The sequence below is a fragment of the Nipponia nippon genome, unplaced genomic scaffold, assembly GCF_047370975.1.
Source record: "Nipponia nippon isolate SJK-2023a ecotype South Korea unplaced genomic scaffold, ASM4737097v1 scaffold_36, whole genome shotgun sequence".
Taxonomy (NCBI): domain Eukaryota; kingdom Metazoa; phylum Chordata; class Aves; order Pelecaniformes; family Threskiornithidae; genus Nipponia; species Nipponia nippon.
Window position 1 is genome coordinate 807,450 of NW_028262354.1, and position 23,425 is coordinate 830,874.

Here is a 23,425-nt window from a genome sequence, read left to right on the forward strand (position 1 = left end):
GAGGGCTGTGGGGGTCCCTGGGGGTGCCGGGGGTCCCTGGGGCCAGCTCGCCCCGGCTCAGTTGATCTGCTCCTCTTCCCAGGTGGAAGTAGGGATGGCGCTGTAGGGATCCAGGATGAGCTTGGCGCACCGCACCATCATGGCCAGGAGGAAGAGGCACATGAGCACCACGAAGGCCACGGCGAAGCCCTTGTCCACGTCGACTGCCGGCGGCGCCGTGGCGTTCTCCATGCGGACAGCCCTCAGGTGCGTGGCCCCGAGTGCCCGGCTGCCGGTGACATCCCTGCGGGGCAGAGACGGGTGGGATTCGCAGGGGCTGAGCGGGTTGCAGTGCAGGGGAAGTACTGGGAGGGTATCAAAAGCAGCCAAAACGGGGAAATGGTGGCCTCGAGACCCCTCTGCTCCTTGTCACGGCTGTTGGTTGCGGCTTGGGGGACACCCAGCGTCTTCCTGTCCTTGTCCCAGGCACCATCACCACCCCTTCCAGCTTCCCTTCCCTGCCCAGCCTCCTCATTTCCCAGGAAAAAGCAGGTGAAAATATCCCCCTTAAGGTTTTTTCTTTTTTTTTTTTTTCCCCCCACAGGACCCCACACTCCCCGCTGTGTTAGGCGCAACGAGCGCACCGGGGCTTGGCTGACCCCCAGCAACACGGACGCCGGCTGAGGTTAGAAGCAGGACGGGAGGAAAAACCGCCGGTAAGCAAACAGGGGTGGTAAAGGAGGGTTTTCTCCGTGCTGAAGAGAGACATTGGTGGCAGCAGACGGATAATTAGATTTGTACAAGGTTGGAGGAGAGGCGGAGGCTTGTTCAGTGGCGCCAGGAGAGCTGTGGATCGAGCTGTGTGGATATAGGCGTATGCCTATATATATATATATATATTTCTTTTTTTTTTTTACCGTGTTGCTAAAGCTAACGTAGTCCAGGAGCAGGTGGCCACAGCCCCAACTACGCCCAGGACGGCAGATAAATCAACAGGACCGAGTCCTGCAGCGCCCAGAAATTGCGGGAAGCCCCTGGCTCTCAGCCCAGTCCCGTGTGCGCCGACGGGGGCAGCTCCTTACCTCCCTGCGGACAGACGGACGGACGGACGCACGCTGCGCCCCTCTCCCTGCCCCGCTGTCCCCTGTTCCCGCGCCGTCCCCGGCTGTGGGTGCCTGCCCTCACCGGGGCTTCATGAATACTGCAGGAATGCGGCGGCATCGCCTTTCAGGCGCTCCCAGTAACGGGGAGAAACAATCCGGTGGATTAAATTCTCACCCGCTATTTCCAGCACCCCCTTCCCCGGCGGGCGAAGGCTCCGGGGTCCCTGCGCGGGTCTTGCAGAGCCCGGCAGGGGCACGGGGTGAACTGGGGAGCGTCGAGGAGGATTTATCCCCAAAATGCAGCGGGAGCCGGGTCCTCCCCAGCCTGTGAGATAATTTGGAGCTGATCCTTGGCTCGTTTCAGACCGAACCGGGGAAAACTCTTTGAAACCGTGGCGCTTTGGGCTTTGAACTGAGCCACCTGTTTGGCTCTTGCGGAACAGCCTCGCGACACGCGCCAAAACGCTTTAAACACCGCAGAAATCCCCCTGCTCCCCCGGGTTTCTTTATCCCCCCCCCCCCCCCCCCCCCAAGAGGAAAAAGGATCGCTTTGAGAAAGAGGATTATTTTACGGTGAAGCTTTGCCACCCCTGCCGGTGCCCCCGGGCTGGCGCCGGGGGCTTTTGCTGGTGATTTTTCGGCAAAGGCTGAGTTTTTGGGGTCCTGCCGGTGCCCGGGGGAGCGGAAGGGGGGATAAGGGCGATGCCCCCTGTCCCGGGGTGCAGCGGTGGCCCCCCCCCCCCCCCCGCCCCATCTTGGCCCCCGCTGCGATGGGGGTGGCCATTAATCAGCCCTAATTAATGCTTTACTGGTGCCCCCCCAGTCCTGATCCTAACCCAAAGCCCCGTTCCAGTCCCAGTTCCAGCCCAAATCCCATGCCTGGTCTGAATCTCCAGTACCAGTCCTCGCCCTAACTCCAGTCCCAATCCCAGTCCCAATCCTAACTCCAGTCCAAATCCCAGTCCCAACCTTAACTCCAGTCCCAATCCCAGTCCAAATCCCAGTCCCAATCCTAACTCCATCTCAATCCCAGTCCCAACCTTAACTCCAGTCCCAATCCCAGTTGCAGCCCTAATCCCAATCCCAGTCCCAACCCTAACTCCAGTCCAAATCCCAGTCCCAACCCTAACTCCAGTCCAAATCCCAGTCCCAACCCTAACTCCAGTCCCAGCCCTAATCCCAGTCCAAATCCCAGTCCCAAGCCTAATCCATCCCAGTCCCAGCCCCAGCCCTAACTCCAGTCCCAATCCCAGCAGGATTCCTGCCCTCCGACAAAAACCAAACCCAACACGTGACCCAACCCGACCTTTAACTCGCCCCACGCGCGCCTCCCTCCCCACACACCCCCGCCGTAGCCACGCCCCCTCCGGGGCCACGCCCCCTCCCGCGGTAGGGGGCGGGGCATGGCCGCGCTCACCTTACCCTGCTGGCTGCGCCGTCGGGCGCGCTCGCCCCGCCCCCGGCCCCCGGCTGAACCAATAGGAGCGCTGCCCCTCGCTCCCGCCCCGCCCCTCCCGGCGGGCAGGTTAGGCTGCGCGGCAGAGCGGAGGGTTTTCCTGTGCCGCCATCTTGGCAGCGGCGGTGAGGAGGGAGGCGGGGGGCGGCTGCCAGCCCTCGCCGGCCATGGCAGCTACCGCCGCCAACCCGGGTGAGCCGGGGCGCCTGGGCAGGGCGGGCTGCGGGGGGCCGCCTGGCCGAGGGCGGCCATGGGGAGGCTGAGGGGGTCGGGCCTGGGGGGTCGGGCTGGGGCGTCCCGGGGGGCCGAGGGGGCCCTGGGCCGGGCAGGGGGCTGCTAAGGGCCGCTGAGGAGCCGTTGAGAGAGGCAGCGCTCGGTGGAGGCAGGTTGGGTCGAGGTGGCTGGCCTGGTGGTGCCGTTAGCAGGGGCTGGGCCAAAGGGGTCGCGGAGGAGGCCCGGGCCGGGCCGTAGGAGCGTTGGGGTGGGTCGAAGGTGTCACCCGGGGCTGGAGGCTTAACTGGGTTCGTGGGGTCGGAGGCGAGCTTTGGGGGGGCTAAGGGGTGCTCTCTGGAGGTTGGAGGGCTGGGGGCTGGGCCCGTGGGTGGTGGGAGGGTGGGACGGGGTGGGCGACACCCGTGGGAAGCAGGGAGGGAGCCGGTGTGGTGCTCGGGGAGGGTTTGGAGAACCGGCGTGGTTGTCAGATGGCAGAAACTTTTGCAGGAGGCACTCCATGGAGCGGCGGGGTGTTACGGACAGAAGGTAGGCTGGAGGTGGAGAAGGAAACGGTGCGTGAGCTTGTTACGCTGGGGAGGAAGGCGTTCGTGCTCGCCTCTGCTCCCTGAGCTTCAGCGGTTGGCGCGGGCCCTGCTGTGCCTGCTCTGGCGTACCTGGGGCTGGTTTCCATCATCGCCCTCCTGGGAGGGCGCACGCACCAGCGGGGCTCGCTTGCGTTTATTACCCTTAATGGTTTATGTTGGTTTTAGACCCTTTTTTTGCTCTTTGTCTCATGGAGATTTCCTTAATTAGCAACAGACGAAACCTGATGCGCTGTTTTGAAAAGGATTTTTACAAATCTCCTCTCTGCCTCTTTTTAAACTGCTGAGCTGAAGAGCTGGTGCATAACCACGGGTGTGAGTGCCTGTCAGCAGAAAGCAGAGTATTCTTTCAACTTTTGCTCCCTCAGGTTGATAACCAAGGGGTGACTCCCTGTTTGGAGGAAGCTGGAAGTTGGTGATATCTGATGCTTGCCGAATAAAATCCTGTCTTTTGGGCTTTATCAGAATTTTGGCTAAATTGCTCTGAAATTAGTATGTATCCGGAATAATCCGGTGTCTGTGAAGTTGCAATGGCTATACAACGTGGTGACTGAGATCAGAATTTGAGCTTCTGTGTTTTTGGTTGTGTGGTTGTTGTTTTTTTTTTTTGGCTTGTGGTTTCTGACTATTCCTGCTTGTGGCTTGAGGCTGGCGAGGTCTTGGGTCGTGTGACACGTTCAGGTTTATCGAGGACTGTTCAATGTAACTTCTAAAGGATGACTTTTTTTTTTTTCATTTTAACGATATAGGAAGCTTTTGTGGCTTTAAATATTGAGAAAACACGTTGGGTCATTTGTCTGTGGTGATTATGAGGCAAGGGTGCAGAACTGGTGTCTGGAAATACGTGGTTGTGGTTTCACATAACGATCTGAAATTCTTCAGCAATCAGAGATGGCTTGTTAGAAAAAAAAACAAGAATTCCTGATTTAGCTTAGCAAAAATATATCAGAAATGGAAACTGTCAAAGTTGTGATCCCGTCCTGCAGCAAAATACGCCTTTGGCTCGCGGCAATATCCCACAAAACAGTGAGATTATTCCAAGTAGTAAAATCTTGGTGGTGTGTATTGGTGGCGGTGTGGGCTTCGTCAGGAAGTTCTCGCCTTCTCCTGCCAGCGTAGTGCTAGCTCAAGGTTTCGCAGTTTGGCGGACAAAGGATGCGTAGCTAAATGTAAAGCAAAAAAAAAAAATGCTGTTGCTTGGGGTAAGAACGGAAAATGTGTGTTGTGAGCCAGCTCCGTAGGAATCCAGTGAATGAGAAGGGAAGATACTCGTGGCTTTGAACTGTGGGTGTGCTGCAAAGTGTTTATGTAAGTGTAGTCTTTGGAGTTGCATGATATTTTGCATAATAGGAAAGTTTTTAAAACAAATTCGCAAGGAAAAGAGAAAGAACTTGCAACATCTGTGTTTAATATTAATAACTATGGGCAGAGTGAGTGACCGATATTGGCTTGGCCCTTTTAAACTGGGGGGGGGAAATGCTTACAGTCTGCATAAGCATTATGTACATAGAGACTATTAGTAAAATACACTACTTGTGAAAATTGTTCTTTAGAAGCTGGGTCCTCTCTTTCTTGACGTTGAAAACCGGACTGCAGGGCTCTGGTGGGTACTGGATGATGCCCCCAAATACGCTGAACGTCCTCGCAGCTTCAGCAGGGCCACAAAAACGAGTCGGAACTTATTTCAAGTGTTCAAACCGCAGCTTGCGTTCAGTGTCGGGCCGTCCCGGGCCTTCTGTCCTTCCTCAAGATGCTACACGGGCAAAGCAGGTCACCTCCGAAACCTGTACGAGAGGTGGATAAAGCACTTCTCCGTTTTCAGGTAAACTTGCTGAAAAATAAATCCGCAAAACCTTTCTGCTCCCTCATCTTTCCGAGGGTGAGGTGAGCCACCGCACAGTTTACCGGTCCTATTTAACTGGAAAAGACTTAAATTGTGAAGAGTGCTAGACTGAAGGCTTTCAGTTGTGCCAATTTAGGCAAGTTTTACGTTGTTAAAATCTGGTTAGGAGTGAAAAGCAAGTAGCATCCGCTAACCGGGAGGAAACAGGAGAAGGGATTAAAAAAAGAGAAGGGGCTTGCCTTACTTGCATTACTTTACAGGTTTTAATATTAACTTGGATTATTAGGACACTTTTAGTGCTGGCTGGATGAATATACGATTGATCAGCTTCACTTCAAACACTTGCTTTTCTGAATGCGTGACTGCAGACGCTGGAGAAGGGAAGATGCAAACTTTCCTATGGTTTTTTTAGTTAATTTCTGTAATGCTGCTTGGAGAAGGTTCCCATGGGGATGAAAGTGCTGAGCTGGCATTGCATGGGAAGTTCAAACAACCTAAAGAAACCCCTGCCTAGTTAAAAAATAAATCTCTTCCAGGTACCTGAGAGACAGAAACCCAGACGCTTTGTAAATACAAAGCCACGTGCGCTGTTCAGGCCGAAGCCTTGTAGCTGTGAGGGAAATGCAAGTGTTCGTTGAAGCAGTACGCTGGTTTATCGTAGCCGCTGTTATCTGCTCACAAACCTGCTCTAAACTTCGTTGGCTTTTTGGGGAGCTCACGAATGGTTAAGTTTAAACTAAATCTTGCCGTGCTAAAACGTGCTGGCTGACACTGGGCCTGGGGAACAGCCATATGCTGAAACTCTCTGCAGCAGGAACCACCATTTTTGCTGTGCTTTGTACGGCGCCTGGCTGTAGCAGACGAAGTGGTACAATAAAAAAGCATTTAAGAGCTATGGCAGGCCCATCTCGTAAATCACAGTTTTGAATATTTTCTGTGACGTTATTTCTGAAGCTTTTTCACTGTTGAGATGCCAGTAGTTGCAACAGAGCCCTTCCCAGGAGAGCGGGGCTGGAAGCCTGGCTCTCGGGATGACATTCCCGTAGCGATCTCCCAGCCTGTTCTATTCTGGGTCGAGCTGTTGGCTGAATTGCGGTTGCGCTTGCAGATTTATATTCCGTTACAAACGAGGATCCCTAATTTCTCTGCGCTGCCTCTGCTTATCTCTTCTGGCCTTAATTACGTTTAACACATGTTAAAGGCGAGCAGGGATTGATTCTGGAAAGGGCTGGGGGAGACCTGACCCCGGGATATTGCTTGTTGCAGCAGTGACTCGATGCAACCCACCCTGCCCTCTGAGAAAGATCGACTGGGGCTTTTGGCGGCACATCTGATTTCTGAAGGATCCGCTTTCAAAACGCAAGCGAACGTCTGTCCTGTTGCTCTTAACGTTGATTGTTTCAAAGGAACGTGTTCGTTGCCTCTTCTCTTATTTTGGAGTAGTTGAAAAATATTGTTCTCACCGCTTTGGATATCGGTATGTTGAGTCAGAGCTAAGCATCCCGATATCTGGGAACTGCTCGTCACTGCTTTGAGCAACTGATCAGCAGCTTCACCGGTGGCAGTCGTTTCAAGTTGTGAAAGTGGTGTTTCGTGGGTTATAACGTACCGGGCTTTCTTAGAACCGGTTGTCTCCGTTAGCTGGGTCTTTGGCTCGGGTTGCCTCTGGCTGCTCACGGCTTGCCTTTTACGCCTGGAGCCGGTGGCTTTCAAGTGCAGCTGGGGGGGATTTCTGTGAAGCGACTGCTTTTCTCACGACGGGCATCTGGGCCGGTGAATTTACCAAGTACGCGTGCGCTTGAGACGCCCTCAGCACCACCCGGCTGCCGTGGGCGAAGCCTTCGGAGCTCGCATTGATAGGTTGGGTTTCATCGGTTCCACGCTGACCTCGGTATGATAGTGCGATACAGCCTGTGTTGAGGACTGGGGGGATAACGGGGGTTTTGAAAGGATTTGTGTGAGTGCCCTAGAAATTTTGAAAGGTGGAAGAGAGACCTCTTCCCACCCCATCCGCCCGCCCCGCGCGCTCCCTGGGTTCGGGGTGAGGATGTGGTAGAGAGGCCAGTGGCTCACGTGAAAGAGTACGGAACCATTTCAATGCTCTCCCTCAGTATGCAGAACAAAGTATTACCAATTTACTGTACCAAATCTCAAGGTATTTTATTTTCTTCCACTTGTGAAAGGGCACATTGTACCACGAGAGGCAACTGTTTCCGAGTAGGAAGCTGAAGCGGGAGGTAAAGAGGTTTCACCGTGCAATGCTGCTGTGAGACGCCAGCCCACGCCGGAGGCTCCTTAGAAATAGCAAAGGCTCCGATGAGGCCTTTAAAAACAAACAAAGACGCCTTCCCTCCCCCTCAACCCTATTTAAAAGTTGATTTGCAGAGGAACAGCACAGTGTCACTTCCTTCCCCTGCCCGAAAGCGGAAATTCCTCTCTCCTTAATAAAACGATTATCTGTCACGCTCCAGAAACTTTATTTCTGTTCAGACCGTGGTGTTTAAATACGTGTGTTGAAAAGCCACAGGCTCCTTGGGAAAAGGAATGAACCTCCTGACCTGGTTTGCTTGCACTCGGAGCCATGGTCCACTGAACAAAGACCTTTGATATCAGCCCTTTCTGCACCTTGGGACGTCACCTAGAAATAAGGGGCACAGAGGTGTCCGAGCAATCTGAAATCCAGCGGAGAGGAGACGGGAAAGGCCTGCGGTCCCAGCGTGGAGGATGGAGTGTGAGGAGGGCCGGTCTCCGTTTATTTTAAGTGCATCGCATCAGCCGCCTTGACTTTATCACATAGGGACCGATTTCCCGGCAGAGACCTTATGTATTCGCATGTTGGAAACCACTAACCTCAAATAATCTTCTGTCTCTTAAAAAATCTTTGTTCTCACATCTTTTTTGAAACTTCAGAGAAGTCTTTGTGTTTTGTTGCCGTAGTTAGTGTTGAAATTGGGTGTGCTCGCTCATGCTGTTGTTTGGGATTGTTGTTGTTGGCCCCTTCCACTGCCAGGCATTGAGCTGGATGCTTGTTCCATATTTCAGGCGCCCCTGGGAAATACCATGGGCTGGCAAGGAAGAAACTTCTTCAGCAATGCCAGCGGCTCAGAGGAAAACAAATGGAGCAGTGATATTGGCTAGCCGTATTACTGTGCTAAAATACTTTTTTTTTTTTTTTTTTTTGGAAGACATACCAGGAGTTCTGGAGCGTGTTTTCTGAGAGCTGGGGCTGTTGCTGCGAGCCAGCTGCTGTGGTCCAGCCGCGCCGCAGAGGTGGCTGGGCCGTCGCGCAGCTCCGCTTTAGGCTGCAAGCGATCCACCGTCCAACTCTGGAAGTACTGCTTAGGCTGAACTGCTGTTGGATTGAAACCTGACTTCAGGAACTGTAAAAGTACTTGTTAAACCCAGATGTCCCGATGATGTTGAAAATAGGGTTTTTTCCTTTCCTTTCCTGGTGTTGGGAATACAAAAGGCTGTTTTAGGTTTGATGAGGTGAGAAGTAAGACAGGCACTGTTGCACAGAAGCTTGCTATAGTATAGCTCTCCTCTACCCGTCAAGCAATATCCTCGTGGTCGTGGCTAAGCTAAGCTTTGACAGCCTCTCAGCTTAAGCCCCAACCAATTTGTTGCCGTATTTGTTAAACCAATTTGTTAATTCAAGTCTTTGCTTCGTCCCGCCAATTCTGGCAGCATGTCATGCGTAAGCAGCTCTCGGTGTCAGTGTGCCACTTTGCTGTGGTTTGGGAACCCCAGCAATAGGCTTTTTTTGTGTGCGTTGGGGTTTTTTGTCGGTCTCCTCCGCTTTGATAAAGCAGAAGCGGTTTTTCTACCTTCAAGGCACTCGGCGCAACTCAGTTTGCAAAGCCTGTGGTGGAGGTTCTCTGGCTGCAGCGACTGTTTTGGTTGCAGTCTAGCAGTTGGCTAGCAGCAAACTTAAAAAACCACAACCATTAAAATGAGTACGGAGCTGACTTATTTCAGAAACATGAAAAAAATGCCTTATAACTTGTTTAAAACCTCTGGTTCTGGTGCAGATCAGACTGTGTTAACGTAGAAGAACGTTGAACACGGCTCTCGTGGCAACGTTCCGATGTGCTTTCAGTTTAAGCCACGCTGAGCAAGCTTTGAACAACTACGGAGCCTGTTACCTGTGCTCCTGAACAACTGGGATTAGGAAAAAGCCCTGCTTGAGGATCGAAGAAGCGAGGCTCAGTGTCTGCTATCAAACACCGCTTTCAAACCCGGTCTCTCGGCTCGCAAGGAGCGAGAAATCCCTGCTCGCCTCGGCGAGAGCCGGGAGCTGCTGGCGGAGTGGGGGGAGCAGGGCACCCGCGCTGCCCGAGCGTGGGCAGGGGTTCGGAGCCCGGCCTGCCCGCCCGGCGGGGAAGCGGTTCAGCCTGCGCGTGGCCGCGCAGAGAGCCGGGCTCCTTCCTTTCATTGTGGAAAAAACCCATTATGCGTAACAGGCTTGGGCCTGCCATCCGACTTGCGAGGGCGGCGCATTCGAGTTCGCCACTTAGACGCTGCTTTCTTTCCCCTACACCGAAAGGGGCTTATTTTCACGTCTCGAAGTAGACTTCTTATTTTCTCAAATGTTGTATCTACGTGGAACCTCTCGTAGAAGCAGTGCTGCAATATTGGGGGGCGTGATCTCTGAAGGCTCACCGATTCCACCCTCTTGAGCGCATTACCTGCCTGCTTCATCTCTTAGAAAGCATCGATTAGGTTTCCTACTGTTTACGCAACTTCTCTACATGTAAACCGCAAAGTTTTTAGCTCCAAGCAAGACTGCCGTTGTGCTTAATGGAGGCGGTGTCGTTTCGGGGAAGAACTGACGTTCTTCTGCTCTGGGTGTGTGGCCAGTTGCGGAGGAGCGTAGGCAGAGACCGGTAACGATGCCTGTGGTGCCCACAGGTCGGTATTGCCGAAGAACAGAAATGACTGTCTGAGAGATCATGGTTTTCAAGGTGCCTTACAAGCGTCTTGGTCAATTCTTTGTCTCTTAGATTGGGAAATAAACCCTCTTCAAGAGGCGGCGTGAATGTTGTTAGGCAAACGCGTAACTCTCCTCCTCCCCTTCTGCATGCTCACACAGCTAGCACATGAGAATTGCTTCAGCCCCTACCCGCGATCCCATCAGACTCCTCCTCTGTCTAAAAAGGAGGCCACATCTTTTTAGTTTAGCGATCTCAGCTTTTGAGCTTATGAAAACAGCATGTGTTCAAAGCCTGAAACGGGCCCTCGGTGCAGGCGCTGGAGAGGCAGTAGATGAAAGGACTAGAAGCACACATTGCACAAAATCTGTCCGCATCAGATGCTGAAACGCAGTTACTTTTAATGGGAGCTATATGTGGAGAATACTCCACCCTCTGAACTAGAGGGGGTTTGACGCGATACTGGTTCATTTTCTTTTTTCCGCTCTCCTGTTTAGAAATGGCATCAGATGTTTCCTCGCTGGGTGCAGCCGTCGGCTCCGGGAACCCCGGACCGGGTGCGCAAGCTGGAGGAGCCATCGCTCAGAGAGCCAACAAGAGGCGTCCTGGGTGAGTGTGTGCTCTGTGTGCCTGGGGTTTTTGCTTTTCTGGGGGAGGGGTGTGTGTGAGTGAAGTGTGGTTTTGAGGAAGCATTCTTCTCTTGAAAGAGTGGTCAGCCTTGTGACGAGGAAACTTGTCTACTTCTAAGCAAAGAGGAGTTGCCCGATTCCTTTTCCTCGTAGCGGTATGCTTTATGCCAACTGTACCTGTTAACGCCACGTTCTGTATTCCATATAAAAAGAGGGGATTAAAAAGTTGAGTTGCACCTCGCAGGAGAGGGTTGCTCTCCAGGGACCGAGAGCGGAACAGGAGGCACTGAAGCAGTGAGAGAAGCCGGTTGCTGCAAGAGAGGTGGAGGAACAGAGTATGTGAATGTTGGGGCCTTGCTCCAACCTTTGCAGCTGTGCCCTCTCTGGGAGAAGGTGGGGGGAAGCCGCAGTGTGCTTGTGGTAGGCTTTTTGTTTGCTAAAAGTGCCTTTGCAAATTAAAAGAATATTGAGTGGCTGCTCTTAAATTCCTCGCACAAATCTCCTCTTCATTTTCCAGCTAATTAAAATCCCTCCCTGCCCTCCCCCAGTCACTCAGACTCTCCCCTTCACCTCCATTTGCTGGTGCTCCGCTCCCCTGCAGCTCCTCCCACGCTGTCTGCTACTCGTTCCTTGCACTTCATTTGCAAGCAGGCACGGTGCAGTGCCGTGTCTACACGCCGGCTTTCCGTCCTGAAAGGAAGTGCAGTGAAAAGCCTTTCCCCTGTCCTCCCACCTACACTTGTTACAAGTGTAGAAATGTTTTGGGTTGTTTTTTTGACCCTGTTACAGCAAACAGTGACGTTGTCTGCTGTTGAACTAAGGGCGCCAATATGCAGGTCACCAGACTGAACTTTAGCTCTTGAAGTATTTTGCCCTCTCTTTTTTTTTTTTTTTTTAAATGCAACCGATCCAAGCTTTTAGTTGGGCGTGCTCCATTTGTAGGTTGTTGATGGGTCCCTCTTGGGCTTCAGGTCGCTGCTGGGAGATCCAGAGCATTTGGAACAGGAGGCTGGGTTGCAGCGGGTGCTCCAAGTGGGCTTTCTCTCTTTTGACCTGCTTCCTTGCTCTGTTTCTGACAGACATGTAAAGGAAGCCCCCTTCTAAACTTTGTGGGTTGTTTCACGTTAACCCCTGGGATTACTTAAACCTTCCTTTCAAGAATCGTCTGCATCCCTGTAGGGACAGACAGAAAAGCAACCGGTAAAGGAGAAACCGCTTGGTTAATAATTATATTCTCGCTTCTCTTTTTCAGGCTTGATTTTGATGATGATGGAGAAGGGAACAGCAAATTCCTCAGGTGAGGGAGGACATCGCACCCGGAAGCCTCTGTCGTGTGGGCTAGATGTGCCTGCATTTCCCCCAGAGAGGAGCTTGCTGCTCGTGTGGTTTTTCCTCTCCAGCAGTGCAGGGGGAAGGGGGGAGTCTGAAGGAGGCAGCGCTCCGCTTCCTTAAGCTCTTCCCTTTCTCCTAGTCAGCAGCCTTCCTCCATCTTTGCAGCTGATGCCAAAGCAAAGCTGCTGTGCACATGGGGTCTGTGAGTCGGAGAAGGGACTGGGAGGGGATCCCGTCACCACTTTGGACGCGGTCTCCGTCTCAGTCTCCTTGGGCCAACCCCAGAGCGGCTTGAGGTCAGCTGAAGCAGTGAGCCTCGCGAGCCCTGGCTTGAAGCGGCGTTGCGGAACGCCGTGGTGATGTTGCTGTGTTCGATACCAGCATCTCAAAAGATGAAGCCGTTTCCATGAACGCTTCCAGCAATCCGCTGGTTGTTCCAGCGCAGCGCTATGGGAGCACTGCTGCTGGCCAAGCCCCTGTTGATTGCAGAGAAAAATCTTCTGCCAAATAGCTTATCGGCACAACAGCGAGATGCTGAGCTTTTGTTACTGCCTCAGGCACGTGTTACTTAATTCTCGTGTGTTGCGAGGATGCTTCGATTACAGAGCCGTGCTTGCTCCCGAGGAGTTGGCGAGGCTGCAGGCGTCTCCTCTCGTGATCCATATGGAACACAGAAGAGTTGGAAGATCTCATGTCGCTTGTTTGTAGTCTCGCTGCGTGTTTAGGGTTGGACAACTCTAATGGTGCTGGAAGTCCATATGTAACAGTCTTTTAAAGATGACTGCGGCATGGCTGTGCGATGATAATGGTCCTGGTGAACGTAGGGTTTACCTACTGAGATCCTTCGGATGAGGGTCTTGATTTGGGCTAACCGTATCTTCAAAGTGCAATTTAACCTATTTCTTTGTGATTGTGCTTAAATTACTGAGTGTGATGCCGCTGTCCTGGATAGGAATGTGATGTGGAAAACATCATCGAGGTGATACAAATAATTGCACTGTAGTCTTTTAACTGGATAGCTGAAGAGCATGGGTCTGGATTGCCCGTGCCCGGCGGTTTGCCTTTTTAACACCGGGCCTTTTTTGTGTGATTTATTAAACCTTGTTTTTGTCTCTGTGTCTTTGGGAAAGAAATCAGTGTAAGCACCGTAAGAACTCTTCTTCTTCTCCCCCTTCTCCTAGATGTGATGATGACCCGATGCCAAACGATAAAGAGAGATTTGCCAGGTGAGAATCTGCTGTGATGCGGTTTTTGAAGCTTTTGGTGCCAAACCCCCTTGACGTAAGAGAGATCCTGCAGCACCCTTCTGACTAGGGGTTAGATTTTCTCTCTTTGAAGGACGGTGCACCAAAGGATCCAGACATTTTCCTTGGTGTTTTTTGGACCAGTTCATGATGAGTGTGATGAAATTGTTCCTCTTTTTCAACATTTCTTTCAGCTGTTGCCTTGGACTCACGTTCTTTTCTCCTGCTCAAGAAACTTGCAGAGATACAAGTTTCACGCTTAGTTCAAGTTTTACTTGAACGGGGTTTCCTTGCAAATGTTGTGGTTTCTGTGTTTTGTGGGGGCTTGGGCAGAAGCTTTCTCTATAAATGGAGGGTTTCCTAGAGATCGGAGCGTACAGTAACATTATAAACAATATTTTGGCTCTGATTGTCTACTCCTTGGTGTCTGAGAGGTAGCTCTGTACCATCGAGGACTGGGACTGACCTCATGGTATATTTACAGCTTTCTGAAGCCCGTGGAACTCAATTTAAATATTTCATGGGTTTATTTTGTGTTGATGCGTAATGTTTTTGCCAAAGCGAGGTCCTTTTGTGTCTATTCCGAGTGCTGTAAATTCCAGGGTGTCCCCTCAGCGCTAAGGCACATCATGCTGTGTCTTGCTAAGAAGAAAAGTGAGCAAATACAGAACAGCGGCCAAGACGCTGGGCTTCGTGGCTTGTCTTAAGGAGGGGTCTGACGTCAGAAATGCCCGAAATTGGAGTTAAAATTGGAGTGGTTGAGGACGTTGGGGAAAGGAGTGCCCAGCGTGTTGTGTCCGGGAGCAGGGCAGACCCCACCGCAGGCTGAGCCAGGGATGCTGGGGGCAGGGGCCTTTCCCTGGGACTTCACCGAGATCACGCGCTGGAACTAGCGGTCTAGAGATAAAGGCTTTGCAAAATGGCTGTTCCGTAATGTTTCAACCAGAGCTATAAACCGGTGTCGGAGTCTCTATGCAGAGGGGCAAACAAATTGCAAAGCCAAAATTTCAGGTTGCCATCATGCTGTTGCTTGCCAAAGGCTAGCAGGGACCTCTAAGCTGGGGGTCTCTGGCTTTTTGAGTGGTTTGACTGGACCTGAAGTCAAGTGAATTAGAAACGTGTTTGCCAGCCCATGTCGAATAACTTTGTTGCCTAGTGCAAGTCATAAGCTCTGGGAACTTACAGGTATAACAGACCCTGATAATACACTTAAGTGCTAAGATAATGCCAAATGCCTACAGCGTGCGCTTTTTTGGTAAGCGTCGTAGTGCTGAACAGCTTCGTGGCCCTTAAGGTTAAAAACCCTGCTACCTAAGTGTGCAGTGCCGTAGGGGGAGCAGGATCTGGGCTGCCCGTGGCCCCTGTTGCGGTGTGGCCTCTGGTCGCCCTGGTTAATACACACGTGGTAGGCGAGGAAGGAATAAACAAAGAGACGGAACAACTGAATGTCGCTTCCGAATCGTTAAGGCCCGGACCTCTCTCTCCGGTGGGGCATCAGCAGTGCCCCTGCGCTTTAATGTAGAGGTGATCGCTTGCCGTCACTGGCTCGGGCAGCGGCAGGAGGTGGAGAGCAGCGATGAAGTCCTCGGTGGTGTTGGTGTGCTGACAGCCCGAGCGCGGCTGTGAGAAGCGTGGCACGGCTTCCCTCTGCCTGGTGCCCCTTGGCCTGCCCCTGGCGCTCGGGTCTGTGTGCCGGGGCTGCTCCTCGCCGCTCCGGCAGCCCTCCTGTTCCAGCACGTTCTTCCCTTCTCGGATGATGTGAGGCAAAACAGAACATGGAAGTGAAGATGACTACTTTTTTTTCTTTACGTACTGCACTAAAACCTGTTTGAAGTGGAAGGGCACCGCAGCTGACGAATGCTAAAAACACCTCTCATGCTCTGTAAATCCACAGCGTATGTTTTAGATGCTCGGCCCTTGAGAGATGGCGTGCCTGCCTTGCTGGGCACGTGTGGTACCCGCCTTTCCTGGCGGTAGCTTTTGGGGGATTATTTGTTTTCCAAGGCAGCCAGACCTCAAGGAGGAAAAGTTATCATCAGCCCCTGAAAAACAAGGTTTGCAGATTCCTTTTCCCTGAAAGCTGAAAGTGCATGCAGGGTGGTGGGGCGTCTGTGTGCCTCTCTGTAGCTGATGTGCATAACGTCTGTGTGCTGTTTGTTGCGTGGCCATCTCCACCGTGTCGTCCTGAATGGCGTTCATGTAGCAGCGTTACGAAAATGTCTGTTGTTAGCTGTGAATCTTGCGCTGTTTGTGGATTTGGGGGTTTTTAATCTGCTTTTCTGATTTATTAATGCTGTCAAAGAGGCTATTGATTTTTTTTTTTTTTCTTTAAAGAAAGAGTACTTTAATGTGGCTGGGACCCTAATTCTCACTTCTGCCATTAGCCTTCTAATCTTGTGCAGAATGATCTGCACCTCGGTTATGTGTAAAACAGAGCTACCCCTTGCCTATTTTGCAGTCTTGGTAAGCGTCTTAAAACTTCAAAACAGCCTAGATAGCAGGCACCCGTTCAATGTGTAATGTTGCAAACTAATGACTGCTTTGTTTTATGGAATTGCTCCTCTGCAAAACAGACGTGTCTGTAGGCTGGGTTTCCTAGTGCATCTTCCCATTTTTCATTTCTTTAAACTTTTTCCATTTTAGCTTAGATCGCTGATTTTATTTTTAGGTCTGATGATGAACAGAGTTCAGCGGATAAGGAGAGACTTGCCAGGTAGGAGAATGGAGATTTCAAGCATGGACAAGCAGAGTATTTCCTTTCCTTAATGTTTCTCTAGGCATCCCTCCTCTTTTCCCCCTCCTTCCCTCATCTGCTGCAACAGAGGACTTGAAACTGAACAGACTTCTGGAAATCGCTGGCTAATTGGAATTAGGAGGGGAAAGGCATTTAGTCCCCTTGCGAGAGTGTCTTTGGGGAATACACAAAAGGATTTGTTTGCCAAAGACCGCAGGGTAGAGCTGGGCGAGTGCTTTCACCGAGTGCTGTAGCTTTGCTAACCTGTGCTAAACACGGTTTCTCTTGGGCTGGATCGAGGTGCCGAATGGCCTCTCCTCACCTTGGTAAGGCTGTGTCGCAGGACCGCTGTTGTACTAGCAAAACAGACATTTGGAAGTGTATTAGTTTAGGGTTTTGTGCCCCTTAAAACCTTCCAGGAAAGGTGGTGTCCTATGCATTGCAGTGATTTAGGCTTACTGAAAATGAGATTATTTTTTTTTATCTCCCCCTCCCCCCAAGTCCCTATTTGTAATTAATGAGGGACGGGGGCTGAAATGCCCGAAGCAGTCGGTTCGAATGCCGTTCCGTCAATACAGAAATGTACCCTGAGAATGTGTGCGCACAGCTGCAGCTGGTTGAGATGGTGTGTTGTCAGGACTGCGTTTCTCCAGCAGAAAAACATCAGCCCTAGATGTTCCCTTCCCTGTTCCCAGCTGTGAAATAAAAGCAGCTTAAATCGCCATCGCGGTTTCTGTTGCTCGCCACCCGCAGCTCATTGCTGCTGCGGAGCTGAGGGTTGGTAATTCATGAAGAATGGCTGTTTTGTGGCTTGCCATCTTGCAGGCTTACCCTGTCACTTCTTGGGGCTGTTCCACCCTAGACTCGTTCTTAAGCAATGCACAGGACTAAAAAGACTGTCACGGGTGGTGAGAATGCCACAGTTCTGGTCAGTTTATTGCCTGCTGGCTGGTTTTAAAACAAAAAATAACCCCCAAACGCAGCCTTTCCTAACTGCGGTATTGCATAGCTTAAATATTTGAGGAGATAAGGAGACGCTAGAGGTGGGGCCCGCGCATACAGCAAACAGCAGTGCTTTTCAGGGGTTTCTCCTCCAGCAAAGCAGTGACCCTTTCCTCTGTCCCCAGAAGTCAGTTGCTGTCATGCAAGAGCCTGTAGTAAAGAATATTTGGCAGTGGGGCCAGTAAAATGTCTGGTGCTTTCCCAGTAGCTTTGGTAGTGAAGGTGGCTTCATTGGCACACTTGAGCATGTGAGTTTGGAGAAACTGAATTGCAGGTGAGTGTGATAATTGAAGCACTTCTTTTCCTGAGTATCAGTGTCTAGCAGCAAGGAGCAAGGTCACTGAATGATCGCACACACCTGGTAGCGATAAATGCTCTGGGTTTTGTATTTATACTCTTTAATTCACTTGCCTGTCTATGCTCCTTCCAACACTTTTGTCTCATTTCATTTCCCGCCATGTGCTTCTTTGCATCTGATCCATTCTTCTGTATAGGAAACCTGGCTTTTAAGTTCTGTTTTGAGAAACCCACCTTAGTAACCCGGTTAAACTACACACGCCGGATAAAAAGAACCAAGTCTAACCAGGGTATGTTCTGCTCTCCGGGGGTCGATGGGGGCTCTGCCCTGCGAGCAGACTTGCAAAAGGCCCGTGCCAAGCCTCTTTAAGGACTGGAAGTGGGCAGCATTCGGCGTGGTGCCGCTCGAGAGGTCTGCACGCACCAGCCGGGGGTGAGCCCGGTCGATGGTCCCCCCACGTTGGCCTTGATCTGTGCAGAAATCAGGTGTATACCTCCTCTAAAGCTTTCCCTCCTGCCATGACATTGTAAAAGGCTCTCTGTAACGGAGAAGTATCTTCATAAAAGGCTGCAAGGTGAGACTGATCCGTTGTAGTTCAGGTGCCCAAGTCGCACTGCAGCCCTGGCCTCCTTGTAGGGTTACTGGAGACACGTGGGTGTCTGAAAGGTGACGGCGGTGGGGGATTTGATTCATCCTTGGGCAGACGGTGGGTGGGGTGAGTCATCTTAGTCTGTCTGCACCGGTGCTGTTTAAAAGCAAATTTCCTCAGTAGAGTGAGGTGAACCCCACTTTGAGAGCAGAGGCCATAGTCAAGGAAGAAGCCCTTGGGCTTGCTGCAGCGTTGTGGAAGTAACGGGGAAGCTTCTTTCTCTGCTAAAACAGCTTAGCCCAGCTCGTTGCCTTCACCCTATACCAGGGAACCGATGTGCTTTCAAGCAAGGCTCTTGTCTGCAGCAAAGAAGGTCCAACTGTAGGCTCTCCTCCTCGCACTCGTTCCTGCGTTCCTTTGTGCACGCCCAGCATGTGAGGCGCTTGTAGTCCTTCTAACTCCTGATGACCTTGGCGCATCTCTGTGTTTTGCACTCTGGCCTTGTGGAAGCGTTTGACGTGGGGAAATGGCTGAGGCTTCTGGCCCGTTGGTAACTTCGTCTTCCTCCTCTCCTCCCTGGCCTTTTGCAGGGAAAATCACAGCGAGATTGAACGTAGGCGAAGGAACAAGATGACTGCCTACATCACAGAGCTGTCAGACATGGTGCCCACCTGCAGTGCCCTGGCCCGCAAACCAGACAAGCTCACCATCTTGCGCATGGCTGTCTCTCACATGAAGTCCCTGCGCGGCACAGGCAATACCTCCACTGACGGCACCTACAAACCCTCCTTTCTCACTGACCAGGTCTTGGCTTGATGCTGCTTTGTGGGAAATACTGCAGTCAGAGGGGGGAATTAAAGTGCAGGTGGGGGGAGGCAGGCACCCGGGGTGGGTTTAGAGCACGTCACCTGCTTGGCTCTGCAGTTAAGAGCGTGTCTGTCTGTCTGTGAACGCAGGAACTCAAACACCTGATCCTAGAGGCAGCCGACGGCTTTCTGTTCATCGTGTCCTGTGAGACCGGGAGGGTGGTCTACGTCTCTGATTCCGTGACTCCTGTCCTGAACCAGCCCCAGTCGGAGTGGTTTGGCAGCACCCTGTACGACCAGGTGCACCCAGATGACGTGGGCAAGCTGAGGGAGCAGCTCTCCACATCGGAGAATGCGCTGACAGGTAAAGCAGCCTGGGAAGGGGTTGGAGGGGGCGGGCAGCACGAAAGCCTGCGGAGGACTTGGATTAAAACCTTCCCTTTGTAGAAGGAACCAAACCCTGGTGCCTTTCTAACAAGGATCCTGCAGCCCCCCCTGAGAATGCATCTAAAGGTACCAGTGGTGACACTTGTGTCTTGCTAGTTTCCTACTCCGTTACCTGGTGCCTGTGTTGGTGAAAGGACTCGCCTTGCAGCAGCACCTTGGTTTTCTTCTTTCTTTAGGTCGCATCCTAGATTTAAAGACGGGGACTGTCAAGAAGGAAGGTCAGCAGTCCATGAGGATGTGTATGGGTTCACGGAGATCTTTCATCTGCCGAATGAGGTAACGAAGAGATTCCTTGGGGAAACCTCATTTGAGCCTGAAGCTGAACTTGCTCCCTGGCCCCATCGTGCTTCTATTTCAGCTTTTTTTTTTTTTTTTTGCTCATTCTGACACAGACGCGATATAACATGGCAGAGCTGTCCACGCAAAGCTAACAGTCGAGTTCTTGAGATTCTTCTTTGCCCTATGCTAAGAGAGCTCTCAAAACTGTTGTAGAAGATTCACTTTCAACTAACAATCTGTTTTGACCCTATGTGTTGCCTTCCTTCTCGAAGTCTGTGGAATGAGGGCTTTTCACTCGTATGGAGGAGATTCAAAGGTTCATCCCTGTTTGTAGAGTGCTTCCTCTTACTCAAGATTGCCCAACTGTTTTGGTGTTGACCAAGAAAGATAAAAGCCTTTCCCCTTGCATTTCTGATTCTGGTGCAGGTGTGGCAACAGCTCAGTGGATCCAGTCTCTGTGAATCGTCTCAGCTTTATGAGGAATCGCTGCAGGTAAATAATACAAAAGTTACGGGCAAGCACGCTGTGTTGCTAGGAACAAAAGGAGCTGCAGCTCTGTCTTCAGAGTGGTGGGGACACACTGTGGTGAGCGTGTGTAGGGTAGACTAGTACAGCTCACACGAGTTTAGATCGATCTGGTGGTAGAGGAGCTGAAGTACCGCTATGTTGAGGAAGATAATCCCGGGGAAGAGTAATCTTTCTTTATTCCAAGATTGGATTTGAAGTCAATTTAAAACCCCACGTTCTTCACACTGTTGCTGTTGGGCTCTGGTGGATTGTCCCTTTCTAATTTGAAATTGAGGTAGATTCCAGCCTATTGTGTTCTTGGACCTCTTGCATTTATGTTAAGTCTTTGTTGTTTTTGTTACCCTGAAGATATTCTGTGGAAGCTTTTTTAAAAATACAAGTAGAAGCCTTGCTTGTCCTTACCCCAGTTTAATATATAGCACAACCAGACTGTTTCTCTCTCCCAAGGAATGGCTTAGGTGCAGCCAAAGAGGGCGAACCTCACTACGTCGTGGTGCACTGCACGGGCTACATAAAAGCCTGGCCCCCCGCAGGTAATGACTTAGCTGAAGCGTTCAGTTGTGGCTGGTTTTAAGAGCGTACGGTCTGAAGTTGTCCCTTCCGTGAACCGAATGTGCCAGCAAATGCTTTCCAAATGTACTTAGCACTTCTTATTTCAGGATTGAAGTAATTTTGGCACGTGCTGGATCAGATCTTTGTCTCTGAACAGTAGCGATACTATAGAGGATGGAAATAATATTACACTGTCTGATATGCTAGCTGGTGCTGAAAGTTACAGAGGTCTTTAACCCTTCTGGCAAAAAAAGGGAGGGGGGGGGCAACTTGATTTACCAAATTCCTTCATGGGAAAGGATACTGAATTACAAAACAGGGTGGAGAGATGTTACTGAAGTCAGAACTGCACGTCTTTTTCCTCTGAAATTAGCAATTTTCCCTGCGTTAACCTTGCTGGAATTTTTTGGCGCTCCCCTCTCAGGTGTCTCACTGCCTGATGATGACCCGGACGCTGGCCAGGGCAGCAAGTTTTGCCTCGTGGCTATTGGCAGGCTCCAGGTGGGTAGCATCTTTTGATGGTTCGACATTGCTTTGTCCTAAAAGTCCACAGAGTTAGACGGTCCTGCCTGAAGATGTTCCCTGCTTGCCCCTGCCGGGCTGGCTGGGCAGGGGAAAGCAGCTCTCGCAAGATCTGGTAAGACTGTACCTGTCTCGCCTTGCAGGTCACTAGCTCACCCAACTGCACAGACATGAACAATGTTTGTCAGCCAACAGAGTTCATCTCCCGACACAACACCGAAGGCATTTTCACTTTCATAGATCACCGCTGCGTGGCTACGGTTGGCTACCAGCCGCAGGTGAGAAAATGGTAGGAGCTTTCTAAGAAAGAGCTGCTGTTCAAACTTACTTTTCCCTCCTCCCTCTCTTGTGCAGCACGGCTCTGCTTGTCTAACAGATCTGATAAAACGATGCCCAGGGCCTAAACCAGACATGTGTTTCTTTTCCACCAGTTGCTTTTTCATGTGCTTTTCTAAGTACTTTGATCACTGGAAGGATGGGTGGCTCTGGATTATGTCTCATGTCAATTAAGATCGTTTTTTGCCTCCGTTTGAGTTTGAGATCAAACGTCGTCAATCGCTGTTGTGCTTCTCTTTAAAATGCAGCACCCTGGTTCCTGTGCTTGGTTTGTGTAACAGGGATTTGGTGGGGGGGAGCATAACTACCTGTCCGAAGTGGAATTAATGGGGCAGACCTGAAGGAGGGAGGCTGCCTGCCAGATGAACTGACTGGATCTCTCTCCTAATTTCTTTAAAATTAGGAACTTCTGGGGAAAGACATCGTGGATTTCTGCCACCCGGAAGACCAACAGCTTTTGCGGGACAGCTTTCAGCAGGTAAAACGCTTTAGCTACCACTTTGCATGCAGCGTGGTATTCAGATTGGAATCTGTCTTGGCGCTTGCGAAGCAATGAAATTAATTGGAAAACCAAGAGAAAAATAAACCGTAGATATTTCTCCTTTGCCCAATGGCAAACAGTTATAGATATAGTCACATAACTGTAAATGTGCAAAACAAACCAGAAGCATCTGATGTCTAACTCTTGAATTCATCCTCTGGCTGCTAGTCCAGTCTGCTTTTAGGGCCAGAGACGTGGCTACAAAGTGCCTACTCGAATGCCATGCTTCTGTGGCTGAAACACTGGTTCATCTCTAGGGCCCAGCCCAGTGCTGCAGAACTCGAAATGGATGTGGTTTGCTTGCCCTGTTGTCGTTACTCTTATTTCTGAGGGCGTTGGACTTGTGGCAGGGCAGGTAAGACTGCCCCTGTGCTTTCATGACTCCAAAAAGTAGCTGCTCATATCCATTTGTCCAAATAGTTGGAATCAGAAGCAACAGCATGTGCTTCATTTACTGGAGGCTTTGTCATACATCTCACCAGTGCAAAGAGATAAGAAAAGTGAAAGCCAAAAGGGGACATCAGACTCCCCTCCCATATCATTCAGGACTCAAAAGAGCATACGGGTGGAGTAGCAGTGCCATTTAGGTGGGGAAAACTGCGATGTGGTCTTGTGGGCTTCACGGCGAAGGGCCATCCTGAGGTGGTAGCGGGGGGTGGCTTGTGCTCAGAAGCGAGTTGCTCTTCAACGCCTTCTTTTATCAGGTACTACTGATGGCATTACGTTTTTTTAGGTGGTGAAGTTAAAAGGCCAGGTTCTGTCAGTCATGTTCCGATTCCGATCCAAAAACCGGGAATGGCTCTGGATGAGAACCAGCTCCTTTACCTTCCAGAACCCCTACTCGGATGAAATTGAGTACATCATCTGTACCAACACCAACGTCAAGTATGTACATGGAAATGACTTGCCAACCACCAGTGATAGCGCACGAGCCTGACGGTCCCAGAATTACAGCACAGAACTGCGGGAGCGTTGGCCTCTCCCCCTCACCAAGCTTCCCGTAGGCCCTGGAGAAATGGCTAAGTCCCAGCAGCGCGCTTTTCCTGGGCCCTGGCAGGCACTAGAGGACTATAAAGTGCAAGAAACTTAATTCCTTTGGCTGTCTCAGTTGTATGGCTTAGCAAGCTGCCAAAGTTCAGCTCCAGCAGTGCCTTTTTAAACTCTGGTTACTGGAGCAAGTCTTCCGTCTGTGTGTTTGCATTCAGAGCTAATATTAGTGAAGTCTGCCTTTGAATGCAGCTCTTGGGCTCCTGTGACGGGGGGCAGCTGGTCAGAGAGTGGCTTTTCATGGGAGCAGGGCTGCCTGCAGCTGATGGTAGAGAGTAAACGCTTATTTTTCTCCACTGCTGTGGTTTTGTCCTTGGATTCAGAAACGAGCTCCAGTGGGGAGACTGCTTTCATTGCTGCCCTCTTCTTTTCTCTCGCTTGACTATTCAGTCGGGCGGTGGTCCCCTGTGGG

General features: G+C 51.1%; 2 protein-coding genes across 15 annotated transcripts in view; one reads left to right on the forward strand and one right to left on the reverse strand.

Annotated features, from left to right (window-relative positions):
* Nucleotides 1–57: 57 nt before the first annotated feature.
* On the reverse strand, nucleotides 58–241 carry CTXND2 (cortexin domain containing 2). Its single transcript, XM_087772031.1, has one exon. It carries the CDS (start codon nucleotides 229–231, stop codon nucleotides 58–60), a length of 174 nt encoding a protein of 57 aa, XP_087628157.1. The 5' UTR covers nucleotides 232–241.
* ARNT (aryl hydrocarbon receptor nuclear translocator) overlaps nucleotides 110–23,425 on the forward strand; it is a 31,675-nt gene continuing 8,359 nt past the window's right edge. For 4 of the 14 annotated variants that reach the window (XM_087771961.1, XM_087771955.1, XM_087771966.1 and 1 more), the window contains exons 1-15: nucleotides 2,581–2,730; nucleotides 10,625–10,736; nucleotides 12,009–12,053; nucleotides 13,270–13,314; nucleotides 16,001–16,045; nucleotides 18,546–18,759; nucleotides 18,912–19,125; nucleotides 19,209–19,274; nucleotides 19,385–19,484; nucleotides 19,914–19,979; nucleotides 20,463–20,548; nucleotides 20,992–21,068; nucleotides 21,233–21,367; nucleotides 21,829–21,903; nucleotides 22,700–22,851. In XM_087771961.1, coding sequence (XP_087628087.1) covers nucleotides 2,706–2,730; nucleotides 10,625–10,736; nucleotides 12,009–12,053; nucleotides 13,270–13,314; nucleotides 16,001–16,045; nucleotides 18,546–18,759; nucleotides 18,912–19,125; nucleotides 19,209–19,274; nucleotides 19,385–19,484; nucleotides 19,914–19,979; nucleotides 20,463–20,548; nucleotides 20,992–21,068; nucleotides 21,233–21,367; nucleotides 21,829–21,903; nucleotides 22,700–22,851 — 1,457 coding nt within the window. In that variant the 5' untranslated portion in view covers nucleotides 2,581–2,705. Of the gene's footprint in view, nucleotides 247–583; nucleotides 696–2,470; nucleotides 2,731–4,906; nucleotides 5,176–10,624; nucleotides 10,737–12,008; nucleotides 12,054–13,269; nucleotides 13,315–16,000; nucleotides 16,046–18,545; nucleotides 18,760–18,911; nucleotides 19,126–19,208; nucleotides 19,275–19,384; nucleotides 19,485–19,913; nucleotides 19,980–20,462; nucleotides 20,549–20,991; nucleotides 21,069–21,232; nucleotides 21,368–21,828; nucleotides 21,904–22,699; nucleotides 22,852–23,425 lie in introns of those variants that run through there. The other 10 variants (XM_087771967.1, XM_087771960.1, XM_087771968.1 and 7 more) reach the window with 8 other exon arrangements.

Coding starts and splice junctions, on each gene's coding strand:
- CTXND2 (XM_087772031.1), bottom strand. CDS start 231: ATGGAGAACGCCACGGCGCCGCCGGCAGTCGACGTGGACAAGGGCTTC.